Source organism: Pelophylax lessonae (genome assembly GCF_965119305.1).
Source record: "Pelophylax lessonae genome assembly, chromosome: 11".
Classification (NCBI taxonomy): domain Eukaryota; kingdom Metazoa; phylum Chordata; class Amphibia; order Anura; family Ranidae; genus Pelophylax; species Pelophylax lessonae.
The window spans coordinates 19,579,560-19,601,962 of NC_138778.1; the positions used below are offsets into that span (position 1 = coordinate 19,579,560).

The 22,403-nt window shown below is 44.5% G+C and overlaps 1 protein-coding gene across 1 annotated transcript in view; it reads left to right on the forward strand.

The window, feature by feature from the left end:
* Positions 1-22,403, forward strand: part of SLC39A11 (solute carrier family 39 member 11) — a 401,122-nt gene that overhangs the window by 344,404 nt on the left and 34,315 nt on the right. The window contains exon 7 of the mRNA XM_082271821.1: positions 21,696-21,765. Coding sequence (XP_082127947.1) covers positions 21,696-21,765 — 70 coding nt within the window. The remainder of the gene's footprint in view (positions 1-21,695; positions 21,766-22,403) is intronic.

The window sequence follows — 22,403 nt, forward strand, 5'->3', positions numbered from 1 at the left end:
GATTTAACAAGGTGTTGGTAACGTTTCTCAGAGATTTTGCTCCATAGTGACATGATAGCATCATGCAGTTGCTGCAGATGTGTCGGCTGCACATCCATGATGCCACTCTCCATTCCACCACATCCCAATGGTGCTCTATTGGATGAGATGTGGTGAGTGAGCAGGCCATTGGAGTACAGTTACCGGATCTGGTGAGTGCGGAGTCCATTGGAGTACAGTGACCTGATCTGGTGAGTGTGGAGTCCATTGGAGTACAGTGACCTGATCTGGTGAGTGTGGAGTCCATTGGAGTACAGTGACCGGATCTGGTGAGTGTGGAGGCCATTGGAGTACAGTGACCTGATCTAGTGAGTGTGGAGGCCATTGAGGTAAAGTGACCGGATCTGGTGAGTGTGGAGTCCATTGGAGTACAGTGACCTTATCTGGTGAGTGTGGAGTCCATTGGAGTACAGTGACCTCATTGTCATGGTGAAGAAACCAGTGCTTTCTTCACCGTGGAGCTTTGTGACATGGTGCATTATCCTGCTGGGAGGAGCCATCAGAAGATGGGGACACTGTAGTCATAAAGGGATGGAAATGGTTAGCAACAATACTCAGGTAGGCCGTGGTGTTTAAATGATGCTCAATTGGTACTAAGGAGCCCAAAGTGTGCCAAGGAAATGTCCCCCACACCATTACACCACCACTAGCCTGAACCGGTGATACAAGGCAGGATGGATCCATCCTTTCATGTTGTTTACAGCAAATTCTGACCCCACTATCTGAATGTCGCAGCTGAAATTGAGACTCATCAGACCAGGCAATGTTTTTCCAATCTTCTATTGTCCAATTTTGTTGATCCTGTGTGAATTGTAGCCTCAGTTTCCTGTTCTTAGCTGACAGGAGTGGCACCCGATGTGGTCCTTTGCTGCTGTAGCCCATATGCTTCAAGGTTGGAGGTGTTGTGCGTTCAGAGATGGTATTCTGCACATCTTGGTTGTAACAAGTGGTTATTTGAATTACTGTTGCCTTTCTATCATCTGGAACCAGTCTGCCCATTCTCCTCTGACATCAACAAGGCATTTTCCTCCACACAACTGCCGCTCAATGTATATTTTCTCTTTTTCCCACCAATCTCTGTAAACCTGAAAGATGGTTGTGTGTGAAAATCCCAGTAGATCAGCAGTTTTTGAAATACTCCACGACCCATTTTCAATGCACTGGGGAGGGAAGGAGGATCTCACACAGTATTTCACGTTACATGGCCCAGACCAGCCTGTCTGGCACCAACATCTATGCCATGTTCAAAGCCACTTAAATCCCCTTTCTTCCCCATTCTGATGCTCGGTTTGCACTCCAGCAAGTCGTCTTCACCACGTCTAGATGCCTAAATGCATTGAGTTGCTGCCATGTGATTGGCTGATTAGCAATTTGTGTTACCAAGCAGTTGAACAAGTGAGTGTATATGGTCTTGATGAAGGGGGGTGATCCCACAAAACACAGAGCAATCAGCAATTGAATTACAAGTCTACAAAACCACAGGCTCTGTACCCTTTGGAGGCTTTCTTTATGTATCTCCAGAAAGCATTTAAACTGATTTTTTTTAATCATTGATACAATAAAATTTGGGGTTCTATTTATAAATTGTTGTGTGAGAGTGGCTCTCAAAGGCATATATAAAGTCCCATTTTTATTAAGTATTTATTTTTTTCTTTGGAACATCAGAAGAACACGCAGAGATGTTGAGTTCCCATTTATTAAGCGGTTGAAGGTATAAACCTTCCTGTTCGAGAGATTTGCAAGCAATCTTTTAAAATGTTTGGCTTGATTAATGTACATAGACATCTCCGTCCTCAGTCCAAAATCATTATCAAGATGTTAATGATTCCTGACACCGATCAAATGAAGCAATAAGGTTTTAAAGACTTCTCCTGTGAATGTGTATTACTCAGAACGTCTTTACTTTGGCCTGACACGGTGAATTATCGCTCTGGTACTTGAGTTACTAATTTCCCTTCTTGTGAAGCAGATCTTGATGCGTTTCTGTAACCCCAGTTGGTAAAAATAAAGATATTTAAGCCTTGTTATTCCCACTGCCTGTCCAGACCTATGGATTGTCTATGCAGCCAGTCGTTGGGGCCCCTATGTTGGTGTACATACTTTGTTCTGAAAGCTGTGAGTATTGTCCTAACTATGCCTCCTGAAGCATGCCAGATTTTATTTGGTTACCATTGAATGACAGGAAGGGACTGGTCACCCCCTGCTCTCTAGACTTTCCTTCTTTTCAGCTGCCAGCGCAGATGCATCAAAATGCCCCAAGATTGGTAGTCAGTAGGAGTAAAAAAATGACCTAGTGCTTGTGGGCGGAGGAGAAATGCCTCATTGTCTGTGCCAGTGGGAGGAATAGTGCCCCATCATTGGTGTCAGTGGGAGGAATAATGCCCCATCATTGGTGTCAGTGGGAGGAATAATGCCCCATTATTGGTGTCAGTGGGAGGAATAGTGCCCCATCATTGGTGTCAGTGGGAGGAATAGTGCTCCATCATTGGTGTCAGTGGGAGGAATAATGCCCCATCATTGGTGTCAGTGGGAGGAATAGTACCCCATCATTGGTATCAGTGGGAAGAATAGTACCCCGTCATTGGTGTCAGTGGGAGGAATAATGCCCCATCATTGGTATCAGTGGGAGGAATAGTGCCCCATCATTTGTATCAGTGGGAGGAATAGTGCTCCATCATTGGTAGCAGTGGGAGGAATAATGCCCCATTATTGGTGTCAGTGGGAGGAATAGTGCCCCATCATTGGTGTCAGTGGGAGGAATAATGCCCCATCATTGGTATCAGTGGGAGGAATAGAGCCCCATCATTTGTATCAGTGGGAGGAATAGTGCCCGACCATTGGTGTCAGTGGGAGGAATAATGCCCCATCATTGGTATCAGTGGGAGGAATAGTACCCCATCATTGGTATTAGTGGGAGGAATAGTACCCCATCATTGGTGTCAGTGGGAGGAATTGTACCCCATCATTGGTATCAGTGGGAGGAATAGTACCCCATCATTGGTGTCAGTGGGAGGAATAGTGCCCCATTATTGGTGTCAGTGGGAGGAATAGTGCTCCATCATTGGTGTCAGTGGGAGGATTAGTGCCCCATCATTGGTAAAAATAGAAGGAATAGTGCCCCATCATTGGTAAAAATAGAAGCAATAGTGCCCCATCGTTGGCCTCAGTGGGAGGAATAGGGTCCCATCGTTGGTGTCAGTGAACTGGATAAAGTTCACCAAAGGTTCACTGCAAATAGATATATGGTGTCAGAGGGAGGAATAAGTCTCCATCATTGGTATCAGTGGGAGAAATAATAGACCATTATTGGTGACATTGTGAGAAATAGTAGCCATTACAGGTGTCAGTGGAAGAAACAATGCCCCAAGGACTGCATAATGACATGCAAAGAGCCACTACAATCAATATGTAAATGATGTTTGGGTCTCCAAATTTCTCAACAAAGAATCCTTTCTCACTGTTCTCCTGATTTAGATAGATAGATAGATAGATAGATAGATAGATAGATAGATAGATAGATAGATAGATAGATAGATAGATAGATCTTGATCCCCTGCTGATTTTGTATGTTTGCCTACTGACAAAAAAAATGATCAGTCTATAATTTTAATGGCAAATTTATTTTAACAGTGAAAGACCGAATAACAACAAAAAAATCCAGAAAAAACGCATTTCAAAAAAGTTATAAATTGATTTGCCTTTTAATAAGTGAAATAATTATTTGACCCCTTCGCAAAACATGACTTGGTATTTGGTGACAAAACCCTTGTTGGCAATCACAGAGGTCGGATGTTTCTTGTAGTTGACCACCAGGTTTTCACACGTCTCAGGAGGGATTTTGTCCCACTCCTCAGATGCTCTCCAAGTCATTAGGGTTTTGAGACTGAGGTTGGGTAACTCAAACCTTCAGCTCCCTCCACATATTTTCTATGGGATTAAGGTCTGGAGACTGGCTAGGCCACTCCAGGACCTTAATGTGCTTCTTCCTGAGCCACCTCTTTTGTTTCCGTGGCTGTGTGTTTTGGGTCATTGTCATGATGGAATACCCACCCACAACCCATTTTCACTGCTCTGGCTGAGGAAAGGAGGATCTTACACAGGATTTGCTGTTACATGGCCCCGTCTATCGTCCCTTTGATGCAATGTTTTCCTGTCCCCTTAGCAGAAAAACACCCTCAAAGCATAATGTTTCCACCTCCATGTGTGACAGTGGGGATAGTGTTCTTGGGGTCATAGGCAGCATTCCTCCTCCTCCAAACAGCGAGTTGGGTTGATGTCAAAGAGCTTGATTTTGGTCTCATCTGACCACAACACTTTCACCCAGATCTCCTCTGAATCATTTCAGATGTTCATTAGCAAACTTTTGACAGGTTTGTACATGTGCTTTCTTGAGTAGGGTGCTGCAGGATTTCAGTCCTTCACGGCGTAGTGTGTTACGAATTGTGTTCTTTGGTGACTATGGTCCCAGCTGCCTTGAGATCATTGACAATATTCTCTCATGTTGTTCTGAGCTGATTCCTCACCACCAGGGGCACGTACACCACGGGCTTTTTTTGGTCCCAGCCTTTGGCCAGACCAGCGTAGCCCATCCCTACCAGGAGGCATCAGAACTTGGACAGCTTAGGGAGAGTCTACCTTCAACTGGGGACAATCCTTTTGCAAGGCCAGATTCAACCCAGGAGGAAAGGCCCTCCCACCGCCATCACCATTCCTTATCAATTACATCCAGGAGCAGTACTAACCGGTGTGTAACTTGAACTGGCTTTCTCGCTCCCTTCAAACTGATAAGGGCGGATTCCATTCAAATCAGGAGGCAATGGACCCTTCCTGCTTTCTCTGACAGTACATAGTTCCAGGCCCCCCAGTTACGCCCAGGGCGCTCCAGTTCATTTCAGTCCCTGCCGATACTAAACTTCAAGGTCCATACCAACTGATAAGAACAGATACTACACTTGATCTTAGCCAAAAGGCCGAGAAGCAATCTCAACCATTTTTTTTTTTTTTTTTTTAAAGCCCGTGGTGTGTGAAACACACTCAAAAGACTTAACACCCGGTGCATAAAAAAGTGCACACACGCAAACGTGGACACACAAAAAGTGCACAAGGCGTACACACGTGGCCCTCCTCCGAAGAGGAAGGGCCCTGACCCTGTCTCACTGGTGGGGGGCAGGTCACCTTGAGTTTTTGGCACCTTGGTCACTGCACCACACACACTTTTTTCACACCTGCCTCTTGGGATGGGCCTTTTGGCCGGGAACAAAGGAATTTTTTATTCCTTACCAAGGGGCCTGTCAAGGTCCTGCACCTTGATGCTACCTGCACTTCTCCACTTCCCTTTCCCCACTCTTTTTGTGTTGTGTGTTCACGTTTTGTTTTTATTTATGTGGCGGTATACTTTATAACAGCACGATTAGTAGGGCGTAGGTTCTCGGGCCTGCCCTGAAAGTCTTGGGAGGGGGTGGATATGGCCTTCTCACTTAGTTCACCCTCTCTCATGGGGTCCCCCTCGGGGGAGCCCCACCTAGTACTTGGGGTGGGCTGTTTCGGCAGTCCTCCCAGAGAACGGGGTCTACCTGGTTTCGGCCAGCTGGGACCAAGTGAGTACCTCAGTCCCTGTCAGGAGTCTTGAGCCCCTGGGGATCAGGGTTAGGGCCTTTCCTTTTCGGAGGAAGGCCATGTGTACGCCCTGTGCACTTTTTGTGTTTCCCACGTTTGAGAGATTGGTTGAGAGATTGGAATCTGATTGATTGCTTCTGTGGACAGGTGTCTTTTATAAAGGTAACAAGCTGAGATTAGGAGCACTCCCATTAAGAGAGTGCTCCTCATCTCAGCTTGTTACCTGTATAGTAGACCAAGGAACCACAAATCTTGCCGATTGATAGGGGATCAACTACTTATTTCACTCATTAAAATGGAAATCAGTTTATAACTTTTTTTGAAATTTTCTGGATATTTTTGTTGTTATTCTGTCTCACACAGTTAAAATAAACCTACCATTGTATTATAGACTGATTATTTCTTTGTCAGTGGGCAAACATACAAAATCAGCAGGGGATCAAATACTTTTTTTCTTCACTATGGAGAGATAGAAAGGATAAGATGGATATGAGAGAATATATAAGATAGATACTATACAATACCATATTCTGAGATAGATAGATAGATAGATAGATAGATAGATAGATAGACAGACAGACAGACAGACAGACAGACAGACAGACAGACAGACAGACAGACAGACAGACAGACAGACAGACAGACAGACAACTTGGCCTACGGCCATATTCTAATGTGCTGCCTTGGTTTAAAGATGTATTTCATGAGATGTTTGCTCGAGTGAACCTTATTGCGAGCCCCCAACCCCCCCACCACCATCGCAGCGGGATCTGAGCGCAGCAATGTAGAACAGATCATCAGTGATGCAGCATCTACAAAAATGATCTTAATTGAGTTTGAAGGCTGTGCTAATTATATCAGCAAAGTATTCAAAATGCTTGGCCCTTCATTATTCGGGAAGCCGGTATGTAATCTGCTTAAAGACCTCTCCATAATATTGATAACTGCTCTCATTGACGTAACGAGGCAAGAGGGAGATCGGAAAGGTTCTCTGATCTGTTAATAACGTTTTAACCAGTTCACTGACTGATTGGATCAAACATTTTCTCCATAATTCTCTCAGGGGAAAACGAGGAACTTTATGGGAATTAAAGAGAATATTCATCCTTCTATAGAAAAAGGAATTTGATTAACCGCTTTGCGTCCAGATTTTATTGAGGCCAGGATGGAAATTAGAGTGAGAACTTAAATTGGCAATAACTGAATATCCTGAACATATGACTTTCATTTGATACAATGTTTTAATAAATTCCCTGTTCATAATATTTTTTATTACATAAGCTGGAAAATGTTAAAAAGTATTTTTGGTTATTCGATATAACAGTCTTCAGTCCCTAGTTTTACCTTTTTTTTTCTTTTTTTTTTTTGGTTTACACGCCATAATTTCCACTGACTGATTGGAGCTGACAGGTGTGTTTGTAAACAACATGTGACAACTGTGATTGGCTGCCATTCTGATCACAAGATCAGGAAGCATGCTGACTGGATCTCGGTCATTAGTCTAGAACAGTGATGGCGAACCTCGGCACCCCAGATGTTTTGGAACTACATTTCCCATGATGCTCGTGCACTCTGCAGTGTAGTTGAGCATTATGGGAAATGTAGTTCCGAAACATCTGGGGTGCCAAGGTTTCACCATTACTGGTCTCTAGACTAACCTTTCTCAATCTTTTTAATGTAGAGGAGCCTTCAAAAAAAAAAAAAAACTGTTAAAAAGACGTTAAAGTATCAGGAAACCCCCGCTAAAAGCTACTACATCTACAGAGCTGCTCTGTACAACATAAATATTTTTTAGCAATAATAAAAATGGACAGAGAGAAATATAAATAGTAAAAAAATATATAGGGATCCTTCATATGGATCCCTTTATAAGAGCCAACTTTTTATTGGTGACCAACCTACGCAGTCCAGGATGGTCACTAGAGGAAAAGGTCTCCTTATACTGGTAGCAAGAATGTTCCTTAAGTTGGTGGTCAGTGGGAAGAATGTCCCTTACATTGGTGGTCAGTGGGGAAAATAATCCTTACATTGGAGCTCAGTGGGAAGAATGCCCCTTACATTGGTGGTCAGTAGGAAGAATTGTGCCTTACTTTTGTGGTCAGTGGGAAGACTGCCCCTTACATTGGAGCTCAGTGGGAAGAATGCCCCTTACATTGGAGGTCAGTAGGAAGAATGCCCCTTACATTGGTGATAAGTAGGAAGAATGTCTCCTTACATTGGTGATCAGTGGGAAGAACTCCCCTTACATTGGCAGTCAGTGGGAAGAATGCCCCTTACATTGGAGGTCAGTAGGAAGAATGCCCCTTACATTGGTGATAAGTAGGAAGAATGTCTCCTTACATTGGAGGTCAGTGGGAAGAAAGCTCCTTACATTGGAGGTCAGTGGGAAGAATGTCCCTTACATTGGAGGTCAGTGGGAAGAATGCTCCTTACATTGGAGGTCAGTGGGAAGAATGCTCCTTACATTGGAGGTCAGTGGGAAGAATGCTCCTTACATTGGAGGTCAGTGGGAAGAATGCCCCTTACAATGGTGGTCAGTGGGAATAATGCCCCTTACATTGGTGGTCAGTGGGAAGAATGTCCCTTACATTGGAGGTCAGTAGGAAGAATGTCTCCTTACATTGGTGGTCAGTGGGAAGAATACCCCTTACATTGGTGGTTAGTGGGAAGAATGCCCCTTACATTGGAGCTCAGTGGGAAGAATGCCCCTTACAATGGTGGTCAGTGGGAAGAATGCCCCTTACATTGGAGGTCAGTAGGAAGAATGCCCCTTGCATTGGTGATCAGTAGGAAGAATGCCTCTTACATTGGAGCTCAGTTGGAAGAATGCCCCTTACATTGGTGGTCAGTGGGAAGAATTCCACTTACATTGGTGGTCAGTGGGAAGAATGTCTCCTTACATTGGAGGTCAGTGGGAAGAACGCTCCTTACATTGGCAGTCAGTGGGAAGAATACCCTTCTTACAAATATCCAGAAAGATCACTGATGTCAATAGTTGCATATCTGAGAAGCAGAAATTGAGTTCTCTAGGAATCTCTGGAGGAACCATATAGGGAGGAGGCCGTTGTAGACTTTGAGGTGAGTGACTGCGCTGTGTCTTAGAGCATAAAACACGAGTTCTCTAACAGAAGGTGGAGTGAAGGTCTCTTGGCACAGAGAAGATTAGTCTTCAGATTTCAGATGTCAAAACCTAGCTGAACTTTTTGGTTTTCCTTTTAAGCTTGTTAATGTGTTAGTGGTGCAGCTCCTATCGCACTTCCCCTGTGGCGGATCTGGGCAGCTGCTCTCACACGGCTGAACAAGAGAATGTCGAGCCGTGTATGGCGCCCTGTAGTCTGACGTTTGCTGTGCAGGGAAATGTTGGGAAGATAATACTACAGACCGGTATTGTGGCGATATTTCAGAGCTAAACTCCAGACAATCCACTAACACACAGATCATGCTTTGCCTGATGAAGGATTTGTATTTCTCTCCATCCAGTCTTGAGATTTACACATCCTTATTCCCTAAAAATAATTTTTACATATCCACTGCTTAATGGCCCTGTAATCTATTTTTCATTTTTCTTACTGTGTCTCTGCCCCCTTTTAGGGTCCTCCATGAGCTCCTGAGCCTCCTCTTTTCCGTTTGTTATAATGAGCAGCGCTCGTTAGTTGTGGGTGGCTACATTCCTACACACAGTGGGACCAAGTCAGGGCAGGCTATGTTTCTACATACAGTGGGACTAAGGCAGGGGGGCTATGTTCCTACATACAGTGGGACCAAGGCAGGGTGGCTACGTCCCTACATACAGTGGAATCAAGGCAGAAGGGCTATGTTCCTACATACAATGGGATCAAGGCAGGAAGGCTATGTTCCTACATACAGAGGGACTAAGTCAGGGGGGCTATGTTCCCATATACATCGGGAGCAAGATATGGGACTACATTGCCACATATAGTGGGACCATGGCAGGGTGGCTATGTTCCTACATACAGTGGGATCAAGGCAGGGGGGCTGTGTTTTTTGCATACAGTGGGATCAAGGTAGGGGACTACTTTGCTACATACAGTGGGACCAAGGCAGGGGGCTATATTCCTACATACAGTAGAGAATTAGGGTAGCCACCCTCTAGCAGAAAGTTGGATCCAACAGCAAAAAAAAAAAAAAAAAAAGAATTCTGAGATTTGGAGGAGGCGGAGAGCAATAGATTGTAAGCTCTTGTACTGTCTACCCTCAAGTTGTAAACTGTCTGCGCCATCTAAATCATATATAATAATAATAATAATAATAGAAGGACTTTTCTTTTTAAACCCGAGTTTAGTGTTACTTTAAAGGTCTGGTCTATTCCATTCCCCTGGCCTGTAATTGTACAGTAAAAGGATAAGAGATGAGCTCATCTGTCATTCTGCTCTCTCCCCCTATCGGTGTGCAAGCACTGTAGCAGGACTGATTGGCTCCTCAAGCTGCTTCTGCTTTTCCCAGACTTGAGTTCTGCTGTACAGGAAACGGCAAGGGGTGTTTTTACTAGGGCTGCAACGAGGAGCTGTTCAGGGTGAGCGCTGATAGTCTCCAGCACCCCCGTACTCCGCCACAGCTTCTGCTGCAACACCTTCGCCATCCTCCCCGATCACCCAGGTACTCAGAGATGTCACATGTGCGGCGCTACACCGGATGTGTCCCTTCCAAACCCTTCCGGCCAGAAACTCAAACCCCCACAATTGAGTTCCGCATAGCAATGGTTGCTTCCACTTTCTGGTATTCACATTTTCCATTCAGTGCTATAAAATGGTCAGCCTCATTTGTTTTAAAAACCAAGTGGAAAAAAAGTTTACATTTTTTTTCAGGTTTGCTTTTGTTCGTATTAATAAAGTTGTGGTTGAAGTTTGAAACCAAGATGGCGGCTTGTAATGGTCTGTACTAGTTGGGAGGGCTTACTGAGGGGTCTGTACTGGGAGGGGGCTTACTGAGGGGTCTGTGCTGGAAGGGGGGCTTACTTAGGGGTCTTTACTGGGAGGGGGGTTAACTAAGTGGTCTGTACTAGGTGGGAGGGCTTACTGAGGGGTCTGTACTGGGAGGGGGCTTACTGAGGGGTCTGTGCTGGAAGGGGGGCTTACTTAGGGGTCTTTACTGGGAGGGGGGTTAACTAAGTGGTCTGTACTAGGTGGGAGGGCTTACTGTGGGGTCTGTACTGGGAGGGGGCTTACTGAGGGGTCTGTGCTGGAAGGGGGGCTTACTGAGGGGTCTTTACTGGGAGGGGGGCTTACTGAGGGGTCTGGGCTGGGAGGGGGCTTACTGAGGGGTCTGTACTGGGAGGGGGCTTACTGAGGGGTCTGTGCTGGAAGGGGGCTTACTGAGGGGTCTGTACTGGGAGGGGGGCTTACTGTGGGGTCTGTACTGGGAGGGGGGCTTACTGAGGGGTCTGTACTAGGAGGGGGGCTTACTGAGGGGTCTGTACTGGGAGGGGGGCTTACTGAGGGGTCTGTATTAATTACAGGATTAATTAGCTAATCGAAAAAACACTCAATTAAGCAAAATAAATAAAATAAAAATAATCGTTAGATTAATCAAATAATCGTAAAAATTAATCGTTAGTTGCAGCCCTAGTTTTTATAATGAAATGTAATTATCTGCATTAATTTGCATCTTTTACATGTGACTGGAGTTCAGTTTTAAAATGCATTTGATGATTTTTATTTAATGAATAACTGCAAGGGGCGTGTATACATATATATATATATATAATATATTTAATATATATCTGAATTAAGATGTCAGGTATTGGAGACATCATTATTACAGTGACATGGGCGATGCATGAAGCTGTTCTGCAATTAGATTTTTTTTTTTTTGTGTTCAGCTCTCGGTTTGATTAATTTTCCTGCCTCCGAGTCTCCCTCCCACGCAGTTCACTCTCTGTGAGCAGCACATGTGTCAGCAGACAGCACTGCGGCGAGATGAGCGGCTGAACTTTCCCCTCCAGCAGTTGTCTTAGGAAGCCTTTAGATTGAGACGTACTAAAAAATCATATTGCTGGTTTCATCCTCCCCGTAGTGCGCTGAGCGTTAGTCACTCTCTTTTTAGGTTTATGATACGGCAACTGATTCTGTAAGTTATATCTGGCTCTGCCGCAGCCGGCGTTCGCAGAGCCAAGCACTGGAGTTTCATTCGTCCTGCGGCACTGTCTTCTTAATGTCAAGTAATTGGGATTCCTAGGGGTGGAATTGATACCCTCCTTGTGATGAGTGGAGCTGAAACCTTCGATCTCACCGGCCTCTGGGAAGGGTGAATAAAACCCATTGGGCAGAGGCGTAAGTAGAACCTTCAGGGCCCCGGTGCAAGAAACCATGGAGGGCCCCCCGGACAGGAGTGGCACCTAGTGTGGTCCTATACTGCTGTAGCCCATCTGCACCAAGGTTGGATGTGTTTGTGCATTCAGGGGTAGTTTTCTGCATACCTTGGTTGTAACAAGTGAGTTACTGTTGCCTTTCTATCATCTGGAACCTGTCTGCCCATTCTCCTCTTACATCAACAATGCATTTTCCTCCACACAACTGCCGCTCACTGGATATTTTCTCTTTGTCCCACCATTCTCTGTAAACCCGAGAGATGGTTGTGTGTGAAAATCCCAGAAATACTCAGACCAGCCCGTCTGGCACCAACAACCATGCCACGTTCAAAGTCACTTAAATCCCCTTTTTTCCCCATTCTGATGCTCTGTTAGAACTTCAGCAAGTTGTCTTCACCACGTCTAGATGCTTAAATGCATCGAGTTGCTGCCATCTGATTGGCTGATTAGCAATTTGTGTTACCAAGCAATTGAACAGCTGTACCTAATAAAGTGGCCGGTGAGTGTAGATTAATTTGCAGCTTTAATGTCACTGGATGCAGACCAATGAAATCCACACCTGAGCCTTTCCCATAGTTTTGTTGATCTACATGTGCCCTCCCTCTTTTATATTAGTACCGCCTCTAGAGGCAGACATTTTCTTGGCGGTGAAATGGTCATGCTGCACAGCTTAGACATTTAAATTGCGGCTTTGCGTTTTACACAGCGCTTTTTTAAAGGTGCCCGCTTCACTCCAAAGATAATAGAGCTGCGTATGTTTCTTTACGAAATTATGAACAGCCGTCAGTTTTACGAATGGCTCGCAATAAAAATTCCCACTTATATATTTTGAGCAGGGAAGACGCATTCCATAAGACGATAAATATTACTCGGTGTAATGTGTGAAAGGGTCCGCCTTCCCGGCAGCAATATTTTTCCCGTTTCCCATACAGCGCGGAGTACTCGTCATGCTGAATTACTCCCAGTGAGATACTTCTCCATCTGTCTCCTCTTTATGATAAAAGTTGCAAGAGAACAAAGTAATAACTAAAGTATTCCGCCTTCCATCATAGTTTAGGTATGCACGTGGGACGCGCACGCGCGGTTTATGTACGCCACAAAACTAGGCACACGCACTCATAAACCCGAAGAGCGAATGGTGGCTGCAGCTTAGTGCTTAAAGCGTGCAGATATGAGCAGGAGGTCCAGTTGTTGGTTAAAGTGTAACTCCACTTCTGTTGAGAAAAAAAACATTCCCCTCTGGGTGATTTATGTGCATTGCAAGGATTATAACAAATTTTGGTGCAGATTCCTACCTTTTGTTCATCTAGTTCAACCTATAGAAGTGGAAAAAAAAATCATGTGTGTGTGTGTGTATATATATGTGTGTGTGTGTATGTATGTATATATATATATATATATATATATATATATATATATATATATATATATATACACAGTGTATATATATATATATATATATATATATATATATACAGTGTATATATATATATATATATATATATATATATATACACACACACACACACACAATCCTATACCCACATTTGATCCAGAGGACAGCAAAAAAACCCCAGCAAAGAATGATCCAATTTGCTCCAGCAGGGGAAAAATGTCCTTCCTGATCCTCTGAGAGGCAATCGGATATTCCCTGGATCAACTTTACCTATTAGGCCTCTTCCATATGGGGCAGATCCACTCGGCGGACTCCGCTAGCTCAGCGGGGATCGCCCCGTTGATCCCCGCTGAGCAGGTGGATGACAGGTCCATCTCCACTCGCTGTGCAGAGACAGACGTGTCAGAGTCAGCTCTCCTCTATGGGGAGATCGGATGAAAATGGACAGCATGTCCGTTTTCATCCGATCCCATCAGATCCGACCCACTGAACGAATAGCGAATGTTTTGCCATCCGTCCGTTTTAAGCGGATCTTGTCGGGTCAGATGACAGACGGTATCAGCAGACACATCTCCGCTGACATCCGCCTCTCCATAGAGGAGAATGGGTGGCCCGATCAGGTCTACCTGAGAAACGGACAGGCGGACCTGATCGTTCGGTTCGTGTGAAAGGAGCCTTCATATTAGTATCCAGTTATTTTATGTACTTTTTTTTAAAGCAATCTACTGAGCTGGATTGAACCAGCTTTTGAGGTTGTCTATGCCACATTTTCACAGCTCTTACTGTGAAGAAACTTTTCCGTATTTGGATATTAAATCTCTTTTCCTTCAGACATAAAGAGTGCCCCCTTGTCCTCTGTGATGACCTTAAGGTGAATAACTCCACACCAAGTTCACTTTATGGACCCCTTATGTATTTATACATGTTGATCATATCCCCCCCTAATGTATTTATACATGTTGATCATATCCCCCCCTAATGTATTTATACATGTTGATCATATCCCCCCTAATGTATTTATACATGGTGATCTTATCCCCCCTAATCTCCTCTTCGCTAGAGAGAATAAATTCAGTTCCTCTAATCTTTCCTCATAGCTGAGCTCCTCCATGCCTCTTATCAGTTTGGTTGTCCTTCTCTGCACTTTCTCCAGTTCCCTGATATCCTTTTTTGTGAGCTGTTACCCAAAACTGAACTGAAGGCTCTCAAAACCTTGTATTAAAATGGCCCATGCCAAGTCTTCTTTTTGGAGAGATCTGGGGTCTATTTGTTAGGGAAGATGTCACATCTCATGTGTCCTGTGATGGTTTAGCACTCCTAAATGGAGACGAGAGAATCCCAATAGTGTAATACGCTCTTGTTTGTACTTAAAAATCATTAAAATCACACTTAACAGTGTTCCGTACTAAACATCGCATTGGGCAAAATACCAATACAAAGCAATTATTCCATCAGTCCGAGTCCATGCAGCGAGGTAGTTGCGGATCGCAAACCTCTGCATGCATTCCACCGCTAGCCGGACTTTACGTCACTGAGGAACCGGAATCTACGTCGACGCATTTCGCCACTCCCACCCTTGGGGCCTGTTGTGAGAATGACAAAATGTAATTGGTTATCCAAAATTTGACAGTTGTCACCCAAACAGGAGGTGGTCATAAATCATCCAGTGGGGACACCTGTTACAGTGACAACTGTCTAAAGCTGGCCAATGCGTTGTTAGTTTTGGGAATACCCCCTTCTTTGTTGGGAAAATTTTAACTCCCTTTCTATCCAGGTGACAACATAATTGTAATTTAGGAGAAATTTTCCCCATTGCAGACAACCATTTTGGAGATTCTAACCCTTTTCCCACTCTGTTAAAATGGTAAAATAAAGGGTTTTGGTAGATTTCTATTTTACTCTGCTACATCCGACAACAGAAATTCCATTTTCTATTTGCTGAGCTCTTGTGGTGGAAAACCGGTTCAGGCGCTATAGGAAGGGTAAATTATAAGCAAAAGGTGAAGGATACAGGATTGAGTCTCTCCTGCAGGAGAATGGGACCCCATAATGGTGACGGATACCAGCCTTTGTAGTCAACGTTCCTCTGTTTGAAGAGAAATGCTCACACTAAAGGTCAGGCTTTGAAGCGGGAGGGTGCCGAAGTGGTGAGGACTCGATGGCTGGTTCAAGATCAGTAGAATAAATGACGGGTGTAATTTAGCGAGTGAACTTCGGCAGATAAGTACTTCATTGTAACATCTGTGATCTCAGAAGAAACTTCCAGATAGCAGAGAGTGCCGGTTATGTTGGTTTACATAGTCGGGTCAGGTTTGTGGCCAGTCTGGTAACTAATGTGCCCAGAGCCAATGATAATTTACTCATTCCAATGGGAAAATCTTACTCTTAGCCAGCCTTTTTCAACCAAGTTGCCGTGGCACCCTGGGGTGCCTTATGGGTTCCTTAGGGGTGTCTTGCCAAAATGCCCAACACTTGACCCAAATTGTACAATTTTCTTTTTTTCACTGTAATGGAACCTCAATCCATATTGTACTTGTGGACTTCCGTCAGTATATGGCTTCCTCCCAGTCGTGAACATAGATATCAAATCCTAGCCGCCCCCATACAAAGCTAGCCGACAACTTGTACAAGTTATGGAACCTTCTTGGATAAGAACTGTTTATTCAAACACAGGCACAAAGAGATATACACTGTGGGACAACCCCTCTGCCCCCTTAGCAGCCAATCCACGTACACCTATACATCCCATAATAGGTTGATGTTAAGGCAGACAGAAACAATAGAACAATGGGATGCAGGCACTTACCAATAACAAACCCCACCCCACTATCTAGCAAGGGTCTATGAGACACTCCAACAATATTCAAGCAACCTGAAAAGTCAAATTGTTTATATTTATATATTTCTTGAGGGATATTGTTCAGAAATATTATTGTCCCAAGTGAAAGAGGCCCTTCATTATTTCCACACAAACCAAACATATAGAACCCAGGATAACCGGGGTAACACGAAATGCCCTGTGGTTTTACAGGGAGTCTGATTAGTGCAAACCCAACTGGGGTTCTTGGTCACCCTGTGCCCCTAATAGACACAGGGTGACTTACACATAAGAGGGGCCAGGGAAGCTGGACAAGGAGCTTCCCGACCTTTCTAAAGTGGTCTGGGTCCACGAGCCGCCTACCCAAAGTCACTCTTGTCACAATTACTATAACACAAACTCTCAGGTTTTTTTCTGTGCAGCATTACAACTTTGGTCACCTTACAAACTAGCCGCCATCATCCTAACAACTGGTGATGTCATAGGTTGATAAGGAGGATGTCAGGCGTCTGAGCACGCCCTTGTTTGCCCCCGCCCTGCCCCTTTCTGTCAGCACTGGGGTCATGTTAGCTGATTGAAGGAGAGAAACTGAGGGAGAAGAGAAGTAATGGAATACCCCTCTGTAAAAGTAAATCACTTCCAATGATGGGTGTCCTACATGTGTGGATGCTACTGATTTATGTCAAACTATTAGTTTAGGTTTTTACATTTTAGAATGGGGCGCCTCCAAATCCGTCCAGATTTTTAAATGGTGCCATGACTGAAAAAAAATTTGAAAAAAACTGCTCCTAAGCAACTGCTGGGGGCCGCTTTTATAGGGGAACTAATTAAAATTTGGCAGCTTCGCTGGGCAGGGCCACACAGTGAATCCGCCCTTGCACTTTAGTCTAGTGATTCTGCTTAGACTAAGATGTAATGTAGTCTGCTGCAGGCAGGAGGAAGCATTTCTTCAGTCTCCCCTTCCCCAGTAATCAGACTGTACATTGTAACTTTGTAGGAGGAAGAAACCTTTCCTGTCTCCCCTCCTCTAGTGATCAGACTGTACATTGTAACATAGTAGTAAGTTACAAGGTACTGCAGGTGCTGATTTACATAACTGTGTTATCTCTGAGCCAACATGCTAGTCCAAGTAGTGACCCTGGTTGATGCCTGAACAAAGATGGCTTTGTGCTTTTGTTGAGAAAAGCAGATGAAGTCACTGTCAAGGGGAGTACTGTTTGCTCTGTGAGAGGGCATAAATACCTGGAAGGGTTATTGCCAGAAGTGGGATCTGAACCCACAACCTCTGCTGCGTCCGGCAGTAATTCTTTCTTCTGAGCCACTGGACTGCTTCCTGTGTGCCTAGGTTAACCTTGAACTCTTTGCTCCTCCCATAAACTTAATTTTTAGACCCTGCTCTTGGACTTCCTGTTTGCTAGATTGTTGTACTCTCTCCAGCCGATATCTCTCTTTTGTCACTTCTGCCGCCATCCGTATCTTCATTACCACTTGTTTCGACCTTTGGCTTGTTCCTGTACTATGCTTATGCTTGATCCCAACCCTTAACCACTTGTTACCGACCTTTGGCTTGTTTATTGTCTATGCTTATGCTTGATCCCAACCCTTAACCACTTGTTTCTGACCTTTGGCTTGTTTATTGTCTATGCTTCTGCCTTTATCCCAGCTCACAACTACTTGTTACCAACCTTTGGCTTGTTTATTGACTATGCTTCTGCTTGATCCCAGCTCACAACTACTTGTTACCGACCTTTGGCTTGTTTATTGACTACGCTTCTGCTTAAACCCTACCTGCCATATCTGCTACTGGACTCCAGTATGTCACCTCCTGGTGGGGTGATCCTGAAGAACACAACCTGTTACTAACAGGCAGCAAATCCCATTCCCACTATCAGGAGCTCTGATTAATACCTGTTAGTACTTAGACCCCGCACCTCAGATGAGCCCTCATCCACCAGGGTGATCTTCTTGTACACGTATCCTGCTGGTCGGTGGGAGCCTCTACCGCTATAGCTACTGGTCTCCCAGCCTGACCCCTGACCGTTATACATTACTTGGCATTCATACACATAACATGAAAATATATATCAGATGTTGGGTCCACTTTAAATTGCCATTTGCACATTGGTTACTTAGTTTATTCTGCTACTTTGTTAAATAGGGTGAACCTGACACAGTGACAGATGCAGGCAGGTGTGGTGGGCACACAGATCTGAAGATTTGTTTGTAATGCTAATTTCTCCAGCAGCCTGCGTCTGCGGCTAATTAAATGTCTTTAATGGGCGTATGGTAATTGCACGGGAAAGGTCAGCGTAACCTTTGCTTCTCGGGTTGGCATGATTCACGCTCCCCTAAATGGCTTTAGCGTGGAATGCGCCTTATGTCACTGTGTCACTTCAAGGTGTCCCCCCCCAGCGTGACTCATCCTCGCCCTCCCTGGGGGAGGTTTCCTCTACATCTCATATCAGCAATCACAGCTTCATTTGGAGTGTTTTATTATTGGACTCCTGACTGTAATGATCACTACTCCAGTCACTTAGTTACCCAAATCTCCCTGAGCCAATGAAATTATCCCACTGCAGATGCTAAAAAAACATTGCCTGCTATGAGCTCCCAGCATCCGGTATACTTCTGGCTGATTTGATGAGTTTTCCGTGTGAATATTACATTTGGCTAGCAGCGCTGAGATCCTGGGCTCAATTTCAAATGGGACAGGAACTAGGATAAGGACATTATATTTTAAGGTCCACTGGGGCAGATGGTCTCTATTGTGATGTTTGGAGGTCCAGACCTCTAGCCAGGCATGTATGAGTAAGGCCCCTTTCACATTTGCACGACTTGTCCTGCAACTTGGGACTGCAAAGTCACATGACAAGTCGTATTCCATGATTTCCAATGAGTACCGTTCATATCTGTGCGACTTCAAGTAACAACTACTTCAAAGTAGTCCCTGCACTACTTTGGGCCGATTTTAATGCATTTTGAGGTCCATAGACTTAGGGATTGTTTTAAGTCCAATCAAAATCGCGGCAAAAAAATTGTGGCAAAATTGCGTGACACTTAGGTCACATAAGTGTGAAAGGGGCCTTAAACAGTCTTTATTTTTAAAAACGGCAAAACAAACCGGCATTGAATAAAGTAGTCCGTTGCTCTGGTACACAAAAACAAAACTTTGGATCACCACCAGCGCACTTGTCCCACAACAGGGTTTAAAGTCCCCTTGTACTTGAGGGGTCCAGAAAAGTCACAAGAGTCCAGCAGCGCCTCAGTAGCCAGATAGCTCACAGCCCTCTCACAACTGTCTCATGCACACCTAGAGGTAAAGAGATTTTGTCTCCAAATAGGGAAAGGTTTCTTCACCGTAAGAGCTGAAAATGTGGAATAGACTCCCTCCAGAGGTGTTTTTTTGCCAGCTCACTGGATTGCTTTAAAAAAAGGCCTGGATTCTTTCCTAGGGGTACCTGATATAAATGGGTACTAATATTTATAGGTAAAGTTGATCCAGGTTATATCCGATGGCCTCTCGGGTGATTAGAAAGGAATTTCTTCCCCTGCTGTAGCAAATTGGATCATGCTTTGTTGGGGGTTTTTTCGCCTTCCTCTGGATCAACTGCGGGAATAGGATTGTGTATATGGGATTGTATGGTTGAGTTTTCTTTACTGTTTTTTGTTTTTTATTGGTTGAGCCAGATGGACTTGTGTCTTTTTTCAACCTGACTAACTATGTAACCTGCTGGCTGCTTCCTGCCCTTTTCAGCCCGCTCTGTGGGTGGGTTTACCCAGTGGTCCTCAACCTCCCCAGCACCAGGGAACGTCTCGCGAAAGACAACCCCGCCACGGACTGGGGAAGGGGGTGTGTGCAGCATGTCGTCTAAAGTCATGTTAATATGAATGCCCCCAGGACATGGTTGAACTGGATGGACTTTGGTCTTTTTTCAACCAGACTGTGTAACTATAGTGATCTCTCTCTTATAGACTGTAGCAGTGTTCAGGTCTCACCAGTGCTCTATGACGCTCCTGTCCCTGGCCCGGGTTGCTTTTCTTCCCCTTCTCATCTCTCTTCTCTTCTTCTCATCTCTCTTCCTCTTCTTCTCATCTCTCTTCCTCTTCTTCTCATCTCTCTTCTCATCTCTCTTTCTCTTCTTTTCATCTCTCTTTCTCCTCTTCTCCTCTCTCTTCCTCTTCTTCTCATCTCTCTTCTTCTCATCTCTCTTCCTCTTCTTCTCATCTCTCTTCTTCTCATCTCTCTTCTTCTCATCTCTCTTCCTCTTCTTCTCATCTCTCTTCCTCTTCTTCTCATCTCTCTTTCTCTTCTTCTCATCTCTCTTCCTCTTCTTCTCATCTCTCTTCCTCTTCTTCTCATCTCTCTTCCTCTTTTTCTCATCTCTCTTTCTCTTCTTCTCATCTCTCTTTCTCTTCTTCTCATCTCTCTTCCCCTTCTCATCTCTCTTCCTCTTCTTCTCATCTCTCTTCCTCTTCTTCTCATCTCTCTTCCTCTTCTTCTCATCCATCGTCCTCTTCTTCTCATCTCTCTTCCTCTTCTTCTCTCATCGCTCTTCCTCTTCTTCTCATCTCTCTTCCTCTTCTTCTCATCTCTCTTCCTCTTCTTCTCATCTCTCTTCCTCTTCTTCTCATCGCTCTTCCTCTTCTTCTCATCGCTCTTCCTCTTCTTCTTCTTCTCATCGCTCTTCCTCTTCTTCTCATTGCTCTTCCCCTTCTCATTTGCGTCGACGTGACCACAGAGAGGGAAGAGAGTAGTGGTCCTGGGAGAAGGAGTGGATGCTTTCTGATGGTTGGAGGGTGGAAGGGCAGGTTGTGCTGGCATGCTCGCTGACCTGGCCTCCAGCAAGCTACGGACCAGCACCGGTCCGCGACCAAAGAGTTGGGGGGGGGGGGCTATGGATTAACCTTAGGGCCAAAGTACCCATAATCAGAGTTAAAGGCTTTTTCCCACCCAAGTTCTCTTTGAGCCGCCAAATTTTGTGATCCACATTAGGATTTAATAATCTTGGGAAGATTGCGAATCAGCCTTCTGCTTCCTCAGCAGGTCACCCCAGAATTCCTCACCCTGCGCGAGTATAAATCCCTGAGCATCTCACACTTTTTTTGTACTACTTGAAGAGACCACAGCACAAACAATGGAGGCGCATATCTCCCACCCGGGACCCAACCCGAGCGTCCTGTACTCCGCCTTCCTATCTCTCTGTCACCCAATGGACCATCCAGTCTACCAATCAACAATCATTAGAATCCTATTGGAAATCTGCATGTATTTTTTAGCATCTCTGAGTCTTATTACTCTTCTAGGCCGTAAAATAAAAGTACAGACATGAAGTGATGTTGTTGCATTGACCTGGACTATAGGTCTCGTATGGGAAATGTGGCCCTGGCACATATTCTATGTACTGTGTACTCTACATATCTCATGGCTGTTTGCACATTGATAAATTTGCCAGATTGTACATAAGAAGTTTGAAACATTATTATCTTTTCTCTTTCAGAGGGGCTTGCAGTTGGCGTAGGCTTTGGGGCCATTGGGAAAACAGCATCCGCCACTTTTGAGAATGCCAGGTAAGGCTATTATATATGTTCAGTTCATAATTATGATCGTTGAGCAAAAGAAGCTAAAAACTTTTTTTTTTTTTTCACTTACCACATTAGAAGTTTTTCAACTTTGCCTAAAGCCACCATTGTTGGAATATGTTGCCTATTGGGTTGGTTTTTGATGGGGTTTTTTTTTTTTTATTTGTTGATTTTATTTAAATATGTTAAACACCCAACTGAGTTCAGCATAGGCTAGTGCCAGATTTAAAGTGTGCCTATTCCTAAAGTGCACCTGCCAAAGCCCCTTAAATGTGGTCAAGCCAGTGTTATGGAAGCCACTTGCTTTCTTTTTTAGATGACTCCACCTTTGCACGGTCATATCTTGGGTCTAGCTTCTCTGACATTTATGCCTTATCTCATCTCGTTTAATCCCGCTATGCAAAGAAAACATCATTATTGGCAGGGCAGGTTCTGGGGGTGGTGTAGCTTCAAACCCAAACACGCCAAGCTCATGGTAAAGCGGCTCCTCGGGCACGTAGAGGAGGGCATGGTAAAATTGGAAGGCACTAGCTCATTGTTGGTGAAAGTTCTCATCTATCCAGGAACTGGTATAGCGTGGTAGTAGTAAGTCACATTCATGGTGTTTTCCGTAGCTCATCCAAGCC